The sequence below is a fragment of the Manis javanica genome, chromosome 4 (genome assembly GCF_040802235.1).
Source record: "Manis javanica isolate MJ-LG chromosome 4, MJ_LKY, whole genome shotgun sequence".
In the NCBI taxonomy this organism is placed as follows: Eukaryota; Metazoa; Chordata; class Mammalia; order Pholidota; family Manidae; genus Manis; species Manis javanica.
In genome coordinates this window covers 78,390,519-78,412,035 of record NC_133159.1, presented here as the reverse complement: position 1 = coordinate 78,412,035, position 21,517 = coordinate 78,390,519, and the positions used below count along the sequence as shown (strand labels likewise).

Sequence of the window (21,517 nt, the reverse complement as noted above, 5' to 3'; positions counted from 1 at the left end):
CTGGCAGTTCATCTCCATAATCAGATGACCACCTCATTTACAGTTAACCATGTATTATTTGAGCCTTTCTCTTAAATGGCACTCTCTATTCACACTCTTCCCTTCCCTTTCCCCAAGGTCCCTTTTAGAAGAGAACGAGTTCTATTAAACTAGTACTTTCTTAACCTTGCCTCCTTCTCATAAGCCTTCAGGGAGATAATCTTATACCATATTTTACACAAGCAAATAGTATGATAATGAAATTATTTAATTTTTTGATATGCAAGTGAAAACCAGCCTTTGATACTGTAAAATGTGTTTAGGATTCCTTTTTTTTACTTTAATGAAAATTCTAAGACTCTTGGATTAGTGGCCTTTTGAGAAATGTATCTTAGCTTCCTGATCAAGATGTTATTTCTAAGTAATTTACACTCCTATTTACTTCTATGAAGAATTTACTTCTATGAAGGTGTGATAGAAAGATTGCGATAATGGTTTCACGTGGAGAATCTTATATTTTACTGTGTGAAATTTTTGTTATTAGAAACATCTTTATCCATATCTTCTTCCAAACTATTGATGTTCCACCTGAGGGGGAGGAGGTAAGAAATATTAAAATTCTAGCTTCTATTAGGATAATCCACAAATTATTGTTTATTGAAGGATAGTTGACATACAATCTTAAATTGTTTTCAAGTATATAACACAGTGGTTCAAGAGTTAACTTATATTATTAACTCCTCACCTCTGCTAGTGCAGTTATTATCTGTCAACCTAGAAAGAAGTTACAGAATCATTGGCTATATTCTCAACGCTCTACTACCATCCCTGTGGCCAACTTACATTATGATTAAGAATTTTTGTGCCTTTTATCACCTTCACACTTCCTACCCCTCCCTGATGGTAACCATCAGACACTTCTCAGTGTATGTCTACTGGTGTTTTGCTCCTTCTGTTTTGCTTTGTTTTTATATTCCACAAATAACTAAAATCATATGGTATTTGTCTTTTCTCCGCTTGACTGATTTCACTGAGCATAATACTCTGTAGGTCCATCCATGTTGTTGCAAATGGCAGGATTTATTTATTTCTTTACAGTGGAATAATATTCCATTGTGTATGTACCTCATCTAGTTTGGCTACTGTAAATACAGCAGTAAACATAGGTGTGTGTATATATTTTTGAATCAGGGATTTTGTTTTCTTGGGTAAATTCCTAGAAGTGGAATTACAGCCATATTATATTTCTGTTTTTAGTTTTTTGAGGAAGCTCCATACTGCTTTCTGCAGTTGGCTGCACCAATTTCCATTCCCACCAACAGTGTAGGAGGGTTCCCATTTCTCCACATCCTCACCAACACTTGTTAATTCTTGTCTTTTGGGTGGCCATTCTAACTGGTGTGAGTTGATATCTCATGGTTTTGATTTGCATTTCCCTGATGATTAGCAGTGTGGAGGATCTTTTCATGTGTCTGTTGGCCATCTGTATTTCTTCTTTGGAGAAATGTGTGTTCAGATTCGCTGCCCACTTTTTAATTGGTTAATTTGCTTTTTTTGGTATTGAGTCAATGGTTTCTTTATATATTTTGGATGTTAACCTTTTCTGGTATATGTCATTTATAAATATATTCTCCCATACAGTAGGTTGCCTTTTTGGTCTGCTGATGGTGTCCTTTGCTGCACAGCTTCTCAGTTTGATGTACTCCCACTTGTTCATTTTTTATTTTGTTTCCCTTGCTCAAGGTGATGTGTCCAGAAAAAAATTGCTCATGCTTATGTTCAAGAGATTTTTGCCTGTTTTCTTTTAGAGTTTTATGGTTTCATGTGTTACATTTAGGTCTTTACAATCTATTGTAAGTTTACTTTTATATATGGAGTTAGGCAATAATCCAGTTTCATTTTCTTTCCTGTAGCTGTCCAGCTTTCCCAACAGTAGTTATTGAAAAGACTGTTTTTCTTCTCATTGTATATTCATGGCTCCTTTATAGTATATTAATTGACTATATATGCATAGGTTTATATCTGGGCTTTCTGTTTTGTTCCATTGATCAACGGTTCTGTTCTCGTGCCAGTACCAAATTGTTTTGATTACTGTAGCTTTGTAGTGTAGCTAGAGGTCAGGGAGCATAATACTCTAGCTTTGTTCTTCTTTCTCAGAATTGCTTTGGCTATTTGAGGTCTTTGGTGGTTCCATATGAATTTTAGGATTATTTGCTCTAGTTCATTGAAAAATTCCATTGATATTTTGGTAGGAATTGCATTGATCTGTAAATTGCTTTGGGCAGGATGACCATTTTCACAATACGAATTCTTCCTATTCATGAGTATTTAATTTCCATTTATTCCTGTCTTCTTTAATTTCTCTCATCAGTGTCTTGTAATTTTCAGAATACATGTCTTTCACCTTGTTGCTTAGGTTTATTCCTAGGTGTTTTATTCTTTTTGATGCAATTGTAAATAGAATTGTTTTCCTGATTTCTCTTTCTGCTAGTTTGTTGTTAGTATATAGGAACACAACAGATTTCTGTCTATTAATTTTGTATCCTGTCACTTTGCTGAATCCAGTTATTCTAGTAGATTTTTTGTTGGAGAGTTTAGGGTTTATGTTATCTGCAAATACTGAGAATTTAACTTCTTCTTCACCAATTTGGATGCCTTTTATCTCTTTATCTTGTCTGATTGCTATGGCTATGACTTTCAGTACTCTACTGAATAAAAGTGGTAAGAGTGGATATCCTTGTCCTGTTCCTGATCTTAGAGGAAAAGCTTTAAGCTTTTCGACATTGACTATGATGTTAGCTGTGGATTTGTTGCATGTGGCCTTTGTTATGTTAAGGTACATATCCTGTATACACATTTTGTTGAGTTTTTATCATAATGGATAATGGTGGTCCCTGCTCTGCTGGTTGGCAGGAATATGGGGACTGGCACCACAAGTTTGAATTTGATTTGCAAGGGGATCGAGAAGGGTGTGGTGAAGAGGGGTGGGGAGGCAGTTCTCACCTCTGGAGGTGCTGCTGGCCTGACAGCTTTGATGATTACAAGGAAGGCTCCCAGAATGGTACCTGGACAATGAAGATGAAGAAATCAGTACCTTTGATGACCTGGGACCTTCTTGCCCCTCAAGTAGGTCCCCAAGGAACCCATTGTGGAGAAGCAGAAGCTCAACTCCCAGGAACTGGAAGAAGAGGAGGAAGAGCATCCGGAAGGGCTACACAGGGTGGGACCTAGGGGTCACATGGTCTCAAAAACTGGACATATTTACTATCTGACCCTTTATAAAAATATATGCTAACTCCTACATCAGGTTAATATTTGGCTGCTTTGAGATCTGCCGTAAAGGAAATAAAACAGCCCACCATTGAATTTTGTCAAATGCTTTTTCAGCATCTATTATGATCATAAAGTTTTTATCCTTTTTTATGTTATGTGGTATATAACATTGACTTGCAAATATTGTACCATCCTTGCATCCTTGTAATAAATCCCACTTGGTCATGATGGATGATCCTTTTGATGTATTTTTTAATTTGGTTTGCTAATATTTTGTTGAATATTTTTGCATCTTTGTTCATCAGGAATACTGGTCTATTCTTTTTTTGTAGGAATGATGCTTTCCTCATAGAATGAGTTTGGAAGTATTCCCTCCTTTTCTACTTTTTGGTATACTTTGAGAAGGATGGGTATTATTTCTTCTTTATATGTTTGGTAGAATCCAGCTGTGAAGCTATCTCATCCTGGACTTTTTGTTGGTTGGGAGTCTTTTGATTACCATTTCAACTTTGTTATTGGTAATTTATGTGTTCAGATTTCCTGTTTCTGCCTCGGTCATTCTTGGAAGGTTGTACATTTCTAGGAATTTGTCCGTTTCTTCTGCGTTTTTCAATTTATTGGCACATAATTTTTCATAAACTTCTCTGATAATTCTTTGTATATCTGTGTTGTCAGTTGTGGCTATTCCTCTTTCATTTCTTATTTTTTTTATTTGTGTTCTCTTATTTCTTGGTAAGTCTAGGTAGGGAGTCTGTCTACTTTGTTTATCTTAAAGAAGCAGCTCTAGGTTTTATTAATTTTTTTTTCCATTTTATTCTTCTCTGTTTTATTTCTGATCTGGTCTTTATTTTGTCCTTGTACTATCTTTGGGTTCAGTTTGTTCTTCTTTTCCTAGTTTCCTTAGTTTTGATTTTAGACTGTTTATTTGAGATTGCTCTTTTTTCTTGAGGTGGGCTTGTATTGCTATGTACTTCCCCCTTAGAATTGCTTTTGCAATGTCCCACAAATTTTAGACTGTTGTATTTTTTTCATTTGTTTCCATGTATTGCTTGATTTCTGTTTGATTTGTTCATTGATTGATTCATTATTAAGAAACATGTTGTTTAGCCTCCATTTGTTTGTGGGAATTTTTGTTTTCTCCATCTAATTTATTTCTAGTTTCATACCATTGTTATCTGAGAAGTTGCTTGATACAATATCAGTCTTTTTTAATGTATTGAGGCTCTTCTTGTGGTCAACTATGTGACCTATTCTGGAGAATGTTCCATGTACACTTGAGAAAAATGTGTATCTTGCTGCTTTTGGGTAGTGTTCTGTAAATTTCTCTTAAGTCCATCTGATCTAATGTGTTGTTCAGTATCTCTATTTCCTTATTTATTTTCTGTCTGGATGATCTGTCCTTTGATGTAGCAACTTGTTAAAGTTACCTAATTTGATTGAGTTGCAGTCTGTTTCTATCTTTAGTTCTGTTAGTATTTATTTTATGTATTTAGGTGCTCCTATGTTGAGTTCATAGATATTTATAATTGTTATCCACTTGGAGTGATCCCTTTATCATTATGTAGTGTCCTTTGTCTCTTGTTAACTTTCTTTGTTTTGACTTGTTTTGTCTGATATAAGTGTTCCTGCTTTTTTCTATTTTTTTGCATAAAATATCCTTTTCCATTCCTTCACTTTTAGTCCATGTATGTTTTCAGGTCAGAAATGAGTCTCTTGGCAGAATATAGATGGGTCTTTATCCATTTTGCCACCCTGTGTCTTTTGATTGATGCATTCAGTCCATTTACATTTAAGGTAATTACTCATAGGTGTGTACTTATTGCCTTTTTTATTAATTGGTTTCTAGTTGTTTTTGTAGTTACTCTGTGTTCCTTTCTTGTCTTATACTCCTGTTGATGGTTTTCTTTTGTGTTGCAATTGGATATCTTTTTAAAATTTTTTGTATATCTATTATAGGCTTTATATTTGTGGTTATCAGAATGTTTATAGCTAGTTTTTTTAAATATATACCTGTCTATATTAAGTTGATGACTGCTCTATTTCAAACACAATATAAGAGTACTTTCTTCTTCTTGTTTCTACACACTATGTATTAGATGTCACAGCCTGCATTTTCTTTGTATGCCTTTATTGATTTTTTGTATAGCTGGTTTTACTACCTTTGTTTTAATTTCACACTTACTTAGTAAGTAATTGGTCTGCTGCCTAAAAAACTGTGAGTTTATTTCCACTGATGAGAAATATTTAGGCTCTATAACATTTACATCTACAGAAGTTCTTTTAATATATCTTGGAGTGCTCGTTTTGCAGTGGTGAATTCCTTCAGCCCTCATTTATCTGGGAATCTTTCAATGTCTTCTTCAGTACTGATTGATAACCTTGCTGGGTAGAGGATTCTTTGTTTCAGTACATTAAATATTTCATGCCACTCCCTTCTCCCCTTTAAAATTTCTGCTGAGAAGTCTGATGGCGTTTCCCTTACAATAAATTTTTGGCCTCTCTCTAGCTGCTCTCATTATTGTGTGTTTATCCTTAATCTTTGTCATTTTAATTATAAATTGATGTTGTCTTCCTAGGGTTCCTTTTGTTAGGGGCTGTTTGTACTTCCAGGAACTTGGTATCTATTTCTTGCCCTAAATTGAGGAAGTTTTCAGCAGTTATTTCTTCAGAGAGACTTTCTACTCCTTGGTCTCTCTTTTCTCTTTCTGGTACCCCTGTAATGCGAATATTGTTTCATTTGGCATAGTCACACAGCTCTATTTGCGTCCTCTAATTTTTAGAGACTCTTTTTTCTCTATGTTCCTCAGCTTCATAGTGTTCCTGTTCTCTAATTTCCATCTCATTGATTTTTCTCCTCTACTTGTAGTAATCTATAATTCATTCCCTTCATTGTATTTTTCATTTCAGTTACCATGTTCTTTAGCTCTGCATGGCTCTTTTTCAACTCTTCTATCTCTTTGTTGAAGTCTTCCCTGAGATTGTCGATATTTTTCTGCAGATCAGTGATCATATTTATGACTGTTACTCTGAACTCCTTATCATACAGATTGGTGATCTCTGTTTCATTTAGCCCTCTTCCTGGTGTCTTATCCTGTACTTTTGTTATATATTCCTCTTCTCATTTTGCCAGGGTTTCTGTGTTTCTTCCTTTGTATTAGATGGCTCTGCTATGCCTCCTGGTCTAGAGACTAATAGCTTTATGAAGAAGGTGTCCTGTGGTCCCCAGAAGCTCAAGACTCATTACTGACTAGTGCCTGGTTCTCCTCTGTGGTGGAGCCCCAGTTGCTGCTGTTGGGATACAGCTGGGGCTGCCTTTCTGCCTGTCAGCCAACATTGGCTGATCTCAGCCTGCAGTGGATGACAGCTGCCTCAGCAGGCCCTTTGTTATTTTAGCAGTGACTTTTGTGCTGGGATTGTTGTGGGTGGGCCATCCTTTGCCTGTTGAGCAGTGATGGTGGTGCTCTTGGGCTTACTGGGTTGGTGTGGTGTGCAGGGTAGCAGGACACAGGGCTGGGCTGCCAGCTAGAAGGAAGGACTGCTCAGAGCCTTCTCCCACAGGTCCCTCCCCAGTTGGCTTGGGAGAGAGCAGAGAAAGCTCAGAAAGCTTCCTTCTGCCTGCCTCGCATCAAAGTTTCCCTCTGCCTGCCAGGCAGCAAAGTCTGACCTCTTGGGGGCTATGTGGACCTGGAGGGTGGTGCACAGGGAATCTCCTTGGGGCTGAGCTGCCAACAAAGGAGATGGAACATTTCAGGCTCCTCTGAGTGCCTGACTAGTTGGGCTGCAGGAAGGCTGGAAAACATCTACATGCCCTTTCTACTGCATGAGAGCTCCATCCATCCATCGCCCCTTTGGCTCCCTTCCCACTGCTGGTAAGTCTTTAAGACTGCCATCTCTGTGTTGGATCTCAGTGGGGCTGGTGGAGCGTCCCTGTTCTCCACAAGCAACAGGAGTCTCAGCCTGCCAGAGTGATCCAGCCCTGGTGTCCAGCCCTGTCAGTCACCAAAGGCCCCTGCAATGTGAACTTGTGTTCCCAGAGCAGGTCTCCAGGGCCAGGTTTGCAGAGTTTTGCAGTGCTTATCACCTCCTGCTCCATTCCTCACCTTCCTTCTGTGTGGTGGGATGGAGGAAGGGCTTGGGTCCTGATGGATCATGGCTCTGCCACTTAACCCCTCTCTGTGTGTTCTCTTTCCTTCCCCAGGTGTAGGTGGTCTGTTCTGCAGTCCTCAGGTGGTTTTCAGGGTTAGTTGTATTTGCTGTAGTTGCTTCCTTAGTGTGTGTGGGAGGAGGTTTCCACTTTACCTCCCTACTCAGCTATCTTTTTTTCCCTTTCAGCAACCCACAAATCTTTGTAAAGGAAAACCTTTATATCCCCACTCTATTTAAGAGAGATATATGAACCAATAATCTAATAATAATTTTTAAATTTATACTTTGGAGTAAAGAGATTTAAGCCCTACAAACAGGAGGAGTTAGAAATTCTTAATGGCTTTTATCCTGAAGTTAGATACTTTTTCTTTTTTTTTTGACTAAATAATATTTATTTTATTGAAGCATATTTGATATATAATCTTATATTGGTTTCAAATATACTACACAGTAGTTCAACAGTTACCCATATTATTAAATCCTCACCCTCACTAGTGCAATTATTCTGTCAACATAGGAAGGTATTACGGAATCACTGGCTATACTCCCTGTGCTGTACCACCGTCCCGGTGACCAAGTTATATTATGATTGAGAATTTTTGTGCCCCTTTATCCCCCTCACCCTCCCCACCCACGCATCCATATTAGTTAGTTTTTTCTGGGCTAACTAATCTCTTATTGGGTTTGTTTTATACATTCCTTTTCTATCTCTGTTGATTTTGATATCTTTGATTTGACATGGAATGAACTGCAGTTAATAAATACAAATAACTTTTTTTTTTTGAGAGGGCATCTCTCATATTTATTGATCAAATGGTTGTTAACAACAATAAAATTCTGTATAGGGGAGTCAGTGCTCAATGCACAATCATTAATCCACCCCAAGCCTAATTCTCATCAGTCTCCAATCTTCTGAATTATAGCGAACAAGTTCTTACATGGTGAACAAAGTCTTACATAGTGAATAAGTTCTTACATGGTGAACAGTACAAGGGCAGTCATCACAGAAACTTTCGGTTTTGATCACGCATTATGAACTATAAACAATCAGGTCAAATATGAATATTTTATTTTTATTGATTTATATGTGAATCCACATTTCTCCCTTATTATTATTATTATTACTATTTTTTTTTAATGCTGAAGTGGTAGGTAGATGCAAGATAAAGGTAGAAAACATAGTTTAATGTTGTAAGAGAGCAAATGTAGATGATCAGGTGTGTGCCTGTAGACTAAGTGTTAATCCAAGCTAGACAAGGGCAATAAAACATCCACGGATGCAGAAGATTTCTCTTAAAACAGGGGGGTGAGATTCTAAGCCTCACCTCTGTTGATCTCCAATTTCTCACCTGATGGCCCCCCTGTGACTGTGCCTGTCTTAGGTTGTTCCTCCCTTGAGGAATCTTACCCGTCTCTGGCTAACCAGTCATCTTCCGGGGCCATACAGGGAAATATAAAGTTGGTAAGTGAGAGAGAAGCAATATTGTTTGAAAAGGTTAGCTTTTTACGTCTTTGCAGATTTATGCCCTGTGGCTTCTATGCCCAGCATTTGTCTTGAGGTATCTTTACCACTTGGAAGAATTATGATACTCGGTAAATTCAATATGAGGCACGAATTCTATTTAAGGGTTGTAATTAGGAAGGAAGAGGGAAAGCTATAGAAGTAGCAGACGGAAGAAAACATGGGAAGATTATTTCTTTGACATATCTTCTTGTAGAGTAACTGAAGCATGTATAGGTTTTAAACTACTAATTAAATTGCACACACACATTATCATAATAGGAATACAGTTACATAACCAAAGCAGTATTTTTCTTTCTTTGAAAAATTAAAAATATTTCAGGTATACTGAAAACCAGAGAATAATTTAAAAACACATGTATTTATTGCCTGGCATTAAAAAAAACATGACAGCTATTATCAAATACAGGTATTCTATTTAATAGTCAATGTCAGATATTAGTATTGACATATTTATTCAACACTTAATATATGCAGCATCATTTACATGTACTATTCTTCCAGTAACCTTATGAAAGGGTTCTTACCTTTTCTTTCCAAGAAATAAATAAGCTTCAGAAAACTCAAATAATATGTTAATGGTCACATTGCCAGGAAATGGTGAAAGTCAAGGATTTGAACTCTAATCTGTGTAATTTTAAGACCCATATGTGTTCTTTAGGGTGTACATTGTGCTGCTTTCCAAGAAAGACTTTAATGTATTATGATGTAAGGAAGATTTGAATGCCCAGTCTTCTGTAACTTTACAAACTTTTCATTAAAATCCTAGTGACTAACTAGGAGTACAATAGCATAATTTACTCAAGAATTCATTCAACAGATATTTATAGTAGTTACAACATGTCCAGGCACATTTTAGGCACTTGAGATGTGTTTATGAAACCAGTTCCTGCCCTCATATAGCTTACATTCTAGTATGGAAGTAAGATGATAAACAGTGTATAGTATTTTAGATGGTGGTAAGTGTTAAACAGGTGAGAAAAAAAATACCTCAGGGAAAGGAAAATAAAATGGTAGTGTTTAGATTGAAAATTTAGAGAAGTTGACCAGATTAATTTTGAATAAAGACCTGAAGGAAGTGAGGGAGTTAGATGTGTAGATTTCTGAATGGAGAACAGAATCTGGTCAGGAGTGTGCCTAGTGAAGAATAGTAAGGAGCTCAACACCCAAAAAGCAAATAACCTTATTAAAATATGGGTGGGGGATCTGAACAGACAATTCTCCAAAGAAGAAATTCAGATGGCCAGCAGGTACATGAAAAGATGCTCCACATCACTAATTATCATGGAAATGCATATTAAAACCACAATGAGATATCTCCTCCCGCCAGTTAGGATAGCCAACATAGAAAAAAATTGAAACAACAAATACTGGTGAGGATGTGGAGAAAGGGGAACCCTCCTACACTGGTGGGAATGTAAACTAATTTAACCATTGTGGAAAGCAGTGTGGAGGTTTCTCAAAAAACTCAAAATAGAAATACCATTTGACCCGAGAATTCCACTCCTAGGAATTTACCCTAAGAATGCAGCAGCCCAGTTTTAAAAAAATATACACTCCTATGTTTATTGCAGCACTATTTACAATAGCCAAGATATGGAAGCAACCTAAATGTCCATCAGTAGATGAATGGATAAAGAAGATGTACATATACACAATGGAATATTACTCAGCCATAAGAAAAAAACAGATCCTACCATTCGCAACAACATGGATGAAGCTAGAGGGTATTATGCTCAGTGAAATAAGCCAGGTGGAGAAAGACAAGTACCAAATGATTTCACTCATCTGTGGAACATAAGAACAAAGCCAAAACTAAAGGAACAAAAAAGCAGCAGACTCACAGAACTCAAGAATGGACTAACAGTTGCCAAAGGGAACGGGACTTGGGCTGGGGGATGGGTGGGAAGGGAGGGAGAAGGGGAATAAGGGGTATTATGATTAGCACACAATGTAGCAGGAGGTGGGCACGGGGAATGCAGTATAGCACAGAGAAGACAAGTAGTGACTCTAGCATCTTACTACACTGATGGACAGTGACTATAATGGGGTCTGTCGTAGGGACTTGATAATGGGGGGAATCTAGTAACCATAATATTGCTTATATAATTGTATATTAATGATACCAAAAAAAAAAGAATAGTAAGGAGGCTACTGTGGATCAGACAACATGAATGGTGAGGAATGTGATAGAGGAAGATGTTATGTATTACACATAATGTAGGGTAATACTGAACATATGAAGACTGACTTTTTACTTTGGTGAGTTTTTGTAGTTTTTGGTAGAGGAGGACAAGATCACTCATTTGTTTTCAGTAGATCCTTCTGGCTGCTTTGTTGAAAATAAATGCGGAAGACTAAGTAGAAGTCTGATGAAGTGATGCAAATGAGATGATGTGGCTTGTACTGAGGTGGTAAGAAGTGATTAGATTCTGAATAGATTTTAGAGATAAAGTTGCCAGTTGAATGTGGAAGTTTCAGAGGGACAGGAATCAAGCGTTTTGGCCTGAGCAGTTAGAAAAATGGAGTTCCCTACTTGGGAGGGGGAAGTCTACAGGAAAATCTGGTTTGGGGAGGAATACCAGGAGCCTAATTTTGGATATTTTAGATATGAGATGCCTAGAGGAATGTTCAAGTAGGCCCTTGAAAATTCAGAGTTGGACTTAAAAGAGAGCAGGCTAAAAATACAAGTTTGACAATTATTGGTACATGAGGTTTTACAAGCTAGGAGAGGTGATGAGATTACCTGGGGGATGAGTTTAGATAAAACAGAGAAGTGAGTTCAGGAATTGAACCTGACGGCAAGCCAACATTTGAGTTAGAAAGACAAGCTAAAGCATCAGCAGAACACCAGGGAAGAGTGGTGTTCTAAAGAGTGTGTCAGGAATACAAGCATCTACTGTGTCAAATGTTAAAGAAGGCTTTTGTAAGATGAGGATGGAGAAATAAAGTCATTGGCTTTATCAGCATGGAAATGCTGATTTCTCTAGAAAAGAGAAGTGGTGGGAACTAAAACTTGACTAGACTGGAACTGGAAAAATTGAAAATTGGGGGTATACATATCTTTCAAGAAATTTTCCATGAAGGAGAGAGAAATGGGACAGTTTAGAAAGTAGTGATGTTGGGGCGGTTTTTGGTTTTTCTTTCCTTTTTGTTAACATGGGAGAAAGAATCACATTTTTACGGTGATAATCCAGTAGGAAAAATTGATGTATGAATGATGGGATAATTGTTAGAGAGACAGACTATCTATGGAATTTAGTGTGAATGTAGAGACTTAATGTCGTGTGCTAGCATGGATAGATTATCAGTGATAATGAGCAAATGTAAAATGTATGGGCAAAAGGTAGGTAAGATGTAGGATGTGATGTAGGAACTTGTGAAGTTTTCTTCTGGTTGCTTCAATTTTTTCAGTGAAATCAAACAAGATTATTATCTGCGAGTGGCAGTGGGGTAGAGGATGATTTGAAACAAGAGGAGTAAGCATGAAATAGTGTTCTGAAAGGATGGGAGGAGTGAACTAAGGAAATACATTATTAATACTAGGATTCATTTTTAAGAGTCCAGCCAGCTGAAGTTAGTGATTGTTAATTTAAATAAATGTCACTGTTTTATTTTTCTTCAGCCATGTTTATCACCCTAGACACAGACACAGTTGTCAGTATGTCGACTCAATGTGGTTTCACCAGGCAGCTATGCTACCTACTAAGGAGAGGGGGGGGGGGGTTGGCAAAAGCAAGATAAAGTCTTTAATGATTGGAAATTAGACTTTGTAAAGAGGAAAGGGAGGACATTAGGGAGTGAGGTACAATGAAAACTTGGTAAGATTAATGGATTGTCCTGACAAGAAGGAAGATAATACTGAATTTGGGTTACTTCATAAAATAAGTAAGCTAGAAAGAATAAAGTGTGTTGTTTGAAACTGAACTAGTTTGGGACATTTAGGTTTTTTCATTATTAAAAAAAATGCTTATCATTATCATCTTTCTATATAAAAGTTCTCTGACACCTTGTATTTCCATAGCCAGCGGTAAAAAGAATTACTGGATTAAAGGATATTAGTATTTTTAAAATTTCTACTATGTAATAAGTAAATTTTCTAACAAATATTTCTAGGGTATAATCTTAGTGAGTTTCCATTTCCATAATACTTTGCCCCCATTAGGCATTTCATTCTTATTCTTAGTCTAATTTACTGTTTTATAATTTGGTAGGTCAAAAGAGTGTCTTTTTTTTAACTGTATGAACGTATTGGTCTTTCTCTTTGTGGTTTTCACTTTAAAGATCAGCAAGCACTCTTAATTACTGTTTCAGGAAATTAAAAGGAGAGATACTCAAAAATTAAAGAGAAGTCAGTCATGTTACAGATTTTAGTCATTAACCTTCCTATGCATCAGCAATAAACATCTCAAAAATATCTTAGGAAAAGAAATTTCATTTACAATAAAAAAGCGTATCTAGGGATAATCTAGGTGAAAGGATAGACACTAGCAAAAATAAAAAGTGGAAAACCTTGCATAATTGCATTTTTTAAAAAGTGAAGCAAGGGGAGAGACAAAAATAACACGATGTTGTGTAAAGTTAATGAATTTCCCCACAAAATACACATTAAGAAATCCCGTGAAATTTAATTCCTTGTGATATTCCAGAGCAATAAAAAAATCTAAAGAATAATTGTAAAAAATAGACAAAAGTAATAAAGTAATATTTGTGTCTAACTTCAAAAACGTGAGAAATACTTATTCAAGTATTTTATATTCTAATTTAATTCTTCTGTTACCATTGGTTTTTTTATTTCTCTAATTTTCTGGATGATGACATTGATTCCAAGACATTGAGTAGCATATTAATTGAATAAATAAATTGTAGAGTGAGGATTTGAACCTAAACCAGCCTAACTTCAGAACCCAGTCTCTTAATTAATTGAAGGCACTAGTAGTTAAAGTTTGGGGAGGATAAACAAAACAATATAAAAATGGGGGAGATTAGCTCTAGCAGATATTAAGAGGGATTGCAAAGGTAAAATTACCAAAATGCTGTGATAACTAGTCCAAGAAAGATAGAAACACTTGTAATTTAATTGGTAACTCTGAAATAGTCTTTAATAACTATCAGTGCATTATGTTTATCAGTTCATGATGAAGTGGATATCACACAAATGAGGCATTGATGATTTATTTAAAAAACAGTATTAAGTTATTTGGAAAGATGTTTGGGGAAAAAATCCATTTAGATGTTATAACAAAATTTCAGAACATTTAAAGGGGATGGGGAGGTAAATATAGGTGAATGTTTTTATTTCCAAATTTTATTGCTTCAGCATTATTTCTATTGAAACAACTTTATTCACTCAATTGTTTGATTGAACTTAACTTTCTAAATAAGTCTTTTAGGATAAATATAATGTTCTGTTTTTTGTTTATGGCATTTTTCTTTTTTGGTTTTTTTTTGATATGTTGACAACATATTGAGAATCACATTTGTTTCCTTGGCTTTCCAGACTTTAACAGAATTTAACAATTGCTTATTAGTTTTATAGACCTCTATGCTACAGGTAATATAAATAACTGAGATAGGAGAAATATTTTGTTCTCCTCAAGCTATTTTGTAGTTGAAACCATATAAGAAATAATATCCATTTCAAATCATCTATGTTCTAGTGAATAGAACAAGAAAATCTAATTTACAAAGAGGAAGGTAGGGTTGGGAGAAGTCTGGTTGAGCTCTGGAGCAAATTGGCACTAAAATGTAGGAGGGGGTTTGAAATCATAGTGATAGCAAAATGTAGGGATAACATTTAAAATGAAGGGATAACTTACAGTGGGATTAAGAAATTATGTTGGTGGAATATAAAAAAGGAGTTTTTTTAATGTAGCATGTTTTAGATTTAATACTAGCAATAATTTGATAGGGTTTTGGGAGTTGGGTGTTGAACAGTAAAGTGAATTTTTTTTTTAAATCTTGAACTATGAAAAAATGCTAGTAATTGAAGCTTTTAATTTTCTTAACTTTGAAACAACTCCTGATAAACAATTCAGTATTCATGCAATGGAAACAACTCATTTTTTATTTTCAGAATGTAAGGAATTTTGCAACTTGTGATTTACAACACTTTGTTAAATGGAAGCTGGTGTAGTTCTAAAGTGACAATTTGATATTCTATGAACATGCATTTTTCAGATTTCTTATTCATTTTATATCTTCAAAATGTAAGGAATTTTGCAACTTGTGATTTACAACACATTGTTAAATGGAAGCTGGTCTAGTTCTAAAGTGACAATTTGATATTCTATGAACATGCATTTTTCAGATTTCTTATTTGTTGAACATTTGAAAATTATTTGTGTAGATAGTCTTTGTAGGAGATAAATGAGTTAGAATCTTTTCTATCTAGTGGGGATGTTGAGATACAAGAAAATACTGGTTATAAGTTATGGTAAATACAGAAAAGGGGATATTTGTGTATGCTAGCTTATACTTAAAATTCAGTTACAACTGAATTGTTAAATGTGGTCATTTCCTTTGCCATATATTTCTTACTCTGATTTTGACAAATGATAATGTACTTGTTCTTTGGACTGTTTCCCTATTTATAAATTTTAAGGTACATTTTAAGGACTGAGATTTAGGTATCTTTTTTCCTCTCAGGAATGCTTGCAAACCTTTTTTTTCTTTCCTTCTTTTTGCAGAGGTTGCGCACAGAAAATAGACTTTTAAAACAGCGCATTGACACATTGGAAAAAGTAAGTAAATGACTACTTTTGCAAACTTCTGATGAATGCACAGTATTTTTTCTACTTTAAATAAAGGCTTAAGAAATCTAGCACATCTCTGAAGTTGTGATATATTGACTGCTTGGCTTGCCTATAGCTTACTGCTTAACTAACTTGTTATTTATAAAAATTGAACCTTAAGGTTAAAGTTTTAATTAAGGTTTTATTATAGTAGCATATAGGTGTCATTTGTTTTCTTTACATGTAATCTCTAAAACCTATGTTCTTTAGAGGTAACCTAATTAGGAAACCAGTCTGTGTAGTATTTTAAAGATGACTTTCAAATGTTGCCCTGACTTCTAGCCACATACTGAATGTGGCAATGATTTATTTAAGACCTAGGGTTGTTTTAAGTTTAGTCAAAATGACTGAGTGATTTCTTATATTAAAAATTCACCATAGTGTTGATTCTTAGCACTAGGGTAATTGTACCTAAACTTAGGTTCTTAGAATTATTTTGATACCATTTGTTACATCTTTCTTCTTCTCCGTTTCATATAAAAAAAACTGGAGAAATATGGAAGTTTTGCATTATTTTTCATGTTGGGCTTTTGATATTTCTTTCATAGTTTTATTTCTGATGCTATAAGAAGATACTGAATAGTCTTAAGAATTTTGATTTATTAAAAGAAAAATATCTGAATTCATGAACTCTTTTTGTGTTTTTTTGTTTGTTCCTTAGTTTTTCTTTTACCAAAGATAAGAGTAAGTAGGTTTCAAAGTACTCCTCATGGTATTGTCCAGTATCTTTAAATCTTCCCTGAAAATCTGCAGATTGATAGTCAAGAAAGACATGAAGATATGGATAGTTTGCATATTTGTCTTTTGTTTGAAAGTATTGGTGATTTCATATAAATAGCACAGAAGGACATCCATTTTTGTTATGTGATCATTGCAGATATATTAAGTCAAAAGTAGTTTTCCTATTTTTCCTTCATCTTATTAGTTGTTTTGAGGAGAATTCTACTTTTATGGTGACTGGTGAGCTTGTTTTTAAGTCATTTTAATTACATACTTTTTTTAATGAAATACTCAACTTGCAGTAAAATATACATCTTCTTAGGTGGTCTTTTATCTTTGGAGACTTTTACAGAGAAAGTGTTTTTATATCTTTGAACCTTCAGAGTGATAAAGGTGATGTTGCAAAGTGTTAAGTTTGGATTTTGCTTCTAGATAATTAAGTACTTTTTTCTGGCTTAAATGGCCTAGGTGTATACTTTAGCACTTAGAATTCTGTAACTACTTATATATCAATTAAATTCTGTAACCAAAATGTTAACCTAGTCAGTGATTGCTGGAGTTTATTATGGTGATCTCACTAATTTCATTTATTGTATTTTCTTTGTTTCTTTGGAAGTTGCTGTTGCACAAATTGCTATCATACTTTATGAGTGGAATTGCTTACTCAAATTCCTTCTCCCTTTCATATACATGGCTTGACAATATGGCTGACTCTACAAATAAAGTCTTAAAAGTGTGCTTTGAAAAGAAGATACTTGCTTTTCCCAAAGAATGGAAAACCTCTCGGAATTGGTGTTTGGTCTCTTCTAGAAGTGTGATTTTCTGCAGTCTATCCTTATCTTGATGTACTTTTCTTAAGGTTTAAGAGTAAAAGCACATTCAGTAAAACATAGTTTTAAAATTAAAATGTTCATTTGAATTACAATGAAAAGTAGGTGGAATTTGGGTATGCTTTGTTTCTTCTTTTTCCTAATTTTATCATCTTTATTTTATTTCTCTTTCTTATATTTCTATCTGAATTTTTCCTTTTGTAGGAAAGTGCTTCCTTGGCAGATAGATTGATACAGGTATAGTTTTTCTCTTTTAGCATTTTCTCTAACTTTACTTCTAAGGAAAGTCCTAAAACTAGAAATTCATATTTTAATGCATGCAATTTTACATGCATTTTCCTAGAAATAATTTTTTGGGTGGTATACTTGGGTATAAACTTAATTTTTTATAACAGTGTGTTATCTTGGTTTATTAATATAAACACTTTTTGCACGTTTTAAAACTAACCTCATTTTAAAGTATTTATTCCAAATGGCAATCAGTGGCATTTTGCAAAATAAACTATTTTTTATTGAAAATTTTAGTCCTGCATGTACAACTCAATAATATTGCATGAATTGAATTTTTGTTGACTGAAAGAAGAATTGTCCTTAAGATTGTCAGATGACTTTTTCATTTAGTTTCCCAAATTTTGCTGGAGCAATAATGAGCTGCTGGCTAATAATAACTTAGGCTCTTCTGTTCTCTGAGGTGATTTTTTTTAAACATGTCAAATAACTAAACCTCACAAAGGCAGTCTTTCTTGAATCTGTCCTAAGTTGCTTTATACACAAAAAAATTATGTCCTAAGGGACAAGTGACAAGAGCCCAGGAGGCTGAGGAAAACTACCTCATAAAACGGGAGTTGGCCACCATCAGACAACAGAGTGATGAGGCCAGTGCTAAACTGGAGCAAGCTGAAAATACCATCAGGAAGCTCCAGCACCAGCAACAATGGGTAAGGAGTCTGGTAGTGCTTCTTGTCATCTTTCTCATCCCCTTCCCTTTAAACATTTTTTTTTTTTTAAGCACTGCTGTGCTCTTAAGCAATTTAGTTTCCTACTTTAATTGAATTCTTAATCAGCTTTATGTTCTGTAATACTTAAGGGTTTTACTGTGGCCTAGACTCCTCATTCTAATATTTTTTTTGCTGTCTACACAGTTTTGTTAGAAATAGTATTTTCCTTCCTTACAATACGTTTTAAGTAACAGAAAATAAATGATGCATGTCAGACCTGCTTTTTAGGTTTTAGAAGTCTGTTTTATAATAGGGATTTTGCCATGGGTAATTTTAAAACTTAATTTCAGCTAATTTTTGTTAATTATGCAGGTGAAGTATTACCCAGCATGTAGAATATATGTCATTATCTCATTAAAAGCTTTGATAATGTGATTTATATCTTATAAAATACTATAGCCTTAATTTCATATAAGATGTTAAATTAAGCAAAGTACATGCTTATAATTTTTCAAGAGGAGAGATGTCAAAATGAAAAATTGAACTTTAAAAAAATTGTGTTAACTATTACTAAACAGCTGCTGATTATATAACTATCCTCAGGTATCTTTTGCAACTTAGACATCATTTTCCACAGGCAAATTCAGACTTCTATATGGTCTTTGTCAAGAATATGAGGGTGAAAAAGAAAGGCCAACTATCTTTGAAAAGATACTATTTCTTGTTTCAGTTTTCTGTTCTCAAGTAGCAGTTGGATTGTAACAGGAGCAGGCAGAAAAAATTGTGTTAATCCTGAAACTCTGTTACTGATTTAGAAAGCAAATAGAATGACTTCAAAGTTGGACATTACTTTTATTTAGTAAAGTTAAGAAACAGCATCACCATCTGGGAACAAAAACCAGAAAACTGAAAGCAAAAAGAAGAAATTGGTAACTGAAAAAAAACCATAACGTAAATTAAATTTTCTGTTGTGTAACTGAAGATGGTTAACATAAATGAAGAGCTGTAAAAGAGTACTAAAAAGTTAGGAATTCAGATGTTTTGTCTTGTTTTTGTGTGAAATGTCAATAATATTAAGACTTTAAAAATGGAAAAAACAAAACAGCCTTAAACTAGAAAAAGCAGAACTGGGAGAATTAAGCTGAACTGAGTTATCAGTGTACTTGATGCTCTTACATGGAAAGATAATAAGAATTACATTTGTATCAAGCATAAGCTACAGTCAGAATACATTAGAATCACCTCACACCAGTAAGGATCACCACCATCCAAAAGACAAACAAAAACAAATGTTGGCGAGGTTGTGGAGAAACAGGAACCCTCCTACACTGCTGGTGGGAATGTAAAGTAGTTCAACCATTGTGGAAAGCAGTATGGAGATTCCTCAAAAAACTCAATAGAAATACCATTTGACCCAGGAATTCCACCTCTAAGAATTCTAAGTTCTGCATTTCTAAGAATGTAGGAGCCCAGTTTGAAAAAGACAGATGCACCCCTATGTTTATCGCAGCACTATTTACAACAGCCAAGAAATGGGAGCAACTTAAGTGTCCATCAGTAGATGAATGGATAAAGAAGATGTAGTACATATACACAATGGAATATTATTCAGCCATAAGAAGAAAACAAATCCTACCATTTGCGGTGGCATGGGTGGGGCTGGAGGGTATTGTGCTCAGTGAGGTGGGCCAAGCAGAGAGGGACAGGTGCCGAATGATTTCACTCATATGTGGGGTATAAGAACAAAGCAAAAACTGAAGGAACAAAATAGCAGCAGACTCACAGAACCCAAGAATGGACTAACAGTTACCAAAGGGAAAGGGGTTGGGGAGGATAGGTGGGAAGGGAAGGATAAGGGGTGTGGGGGGAGAAAGGGTGTATTATGATTAGCATGTATAATGGGGGGGCATGGGGAGGGCTGTGCAACACAGAGAAGACAAGTAGTGAGTCTGTAGCATCTTACTGCGCTGATGGACAGTGACTGTAATGGGGTCTGTGGGGGGGGACTTGGTGATGGGGGAAGTCTAGTAAACAATGTTCCTCATGTAAATGTAGATTAATGATACCAAAATTTAAAAAACGCTTAAAAATATATTAGAATCATGAATTATTAGTTTTTTGAATAGTTTTTCAAATATTGAGACCTATATGCAGATTTGTGTTAAAAAAATGTTGATTTGTAATGAAAAATTTAAGTGGGCAAGCAGAAATGGCCAGAATGAACTAAATTTTTTAAAAATTCTGAAGTATAACCAAAAGAATCTTTTCCTGTTACAAAATAGACCCAAAATGTGGGTGGGGCTAAGACATAACAAGTAGAAAGAGCTCTCCTTTGGTTTTGTTTCCATTTTTTTCTCACTAAGCCAATGAATATTCTTCTAAACTATAATAAAATGTAAAACAGACGTATAAAGCACAAAATAGGTGAAAGTAACAAATCCTTGGTTAAATTACCTATTTCAAAGGAAAGTGTATATCCCTGTATGTTAAAATAGTTTGCAAAATGATCATAGGAATATTACTGTCTTTAAAGGATATTAGAAAATAAGAGATACTGAAGGCTTTGAGATGGGCAAATTATAGTTCTTCCATAAAATAATAATGTTTAGATAGCTGAAAAGAACTAATGAGCTTGATGATGCTTGATTAAAAATTATTAGAGCATCTGGCTTATGAATAATTAGGAAAATAAAACTTATACAGACTAAAAGTTAAACTATTGTGTATAAGTCATAACTAACTTTGTTTCTGTAAAACAAAAACTGCCGTTAAGTACATTTTTACAAGTTATTTGGTAGGGTCTCATATCTTCTTTTTTTTTATTGAAGCATATATACACCTTTTTTTGAAAATTATCATTGTTATACAATCTTATACTGGTTTCAAGTATACAACACAGGGGTTCAGCAGTTACCCATATTATTAAATCCTCACCCCCTCTAGTGCAGTTACTATCTGTCAACCTAGGAAGATATCATTGTCTATATTCTCCATACTGTACTACCATTTCCATGACCAACTTATTTTATGATTGACAATTTTTCTGCCCTTTATCCCCCTCATATTCCCCACATACCCACCCCAATCCCTCCCCCATGGTAACCGTCACTTCTCAGTATCTGTGACTCTACTGCTGTTTTGTTCATTTTGTTTGTGTTTTTAGATTCCATAAACAAGTGAAATCATATGGTATTTTGAGCATAATACCCTCTAGATCTATCCATGTTGTTTCAAATGGCAGGATTTCTTTATTTTTTATGGTGGAATAGTATTCCATTGTGTATATGTACCTCATTTTCTTTATTCATCTATTGA

General features: G+C 34.9%; 1 protein-coding gene across 7 annotated transcripts in view; it reads left to right on the top strand.

The window, feature by feature from the left end:
* Positions 1-21,517, top strand: part of EVI5 (ecotropic viral integration site 5) — a 219,898-nt gene that overhangs the window by 93,964 nt on the left and 104,417 nt on the right. For 4 of the 7 annotated variants that reach the window (XM_036998074.2, XM_036998073.2, XM_036998076.2 and 1 more), the window contains exons 11-13: positions 15,610-15,663; positions 17,469-17,501; positions 18,056-18,202. In XM_036998074.2, coding sequence (XP_036853969.2) covers positions 15,610-15,663; positions 17,469-17,501; positions 18,056-18,202 — 234 coding nt within the window. The remainder of the gene's footprint in view (positions 1-15,609; positions 15,664-17,468; positions 17,502-18,055; positions 18,203-21,517) is intronic. The other 3 variants (XM_036998079.2, XM_036998078.2, XM_036998077.2) reach the window with 2 other exon arrangements.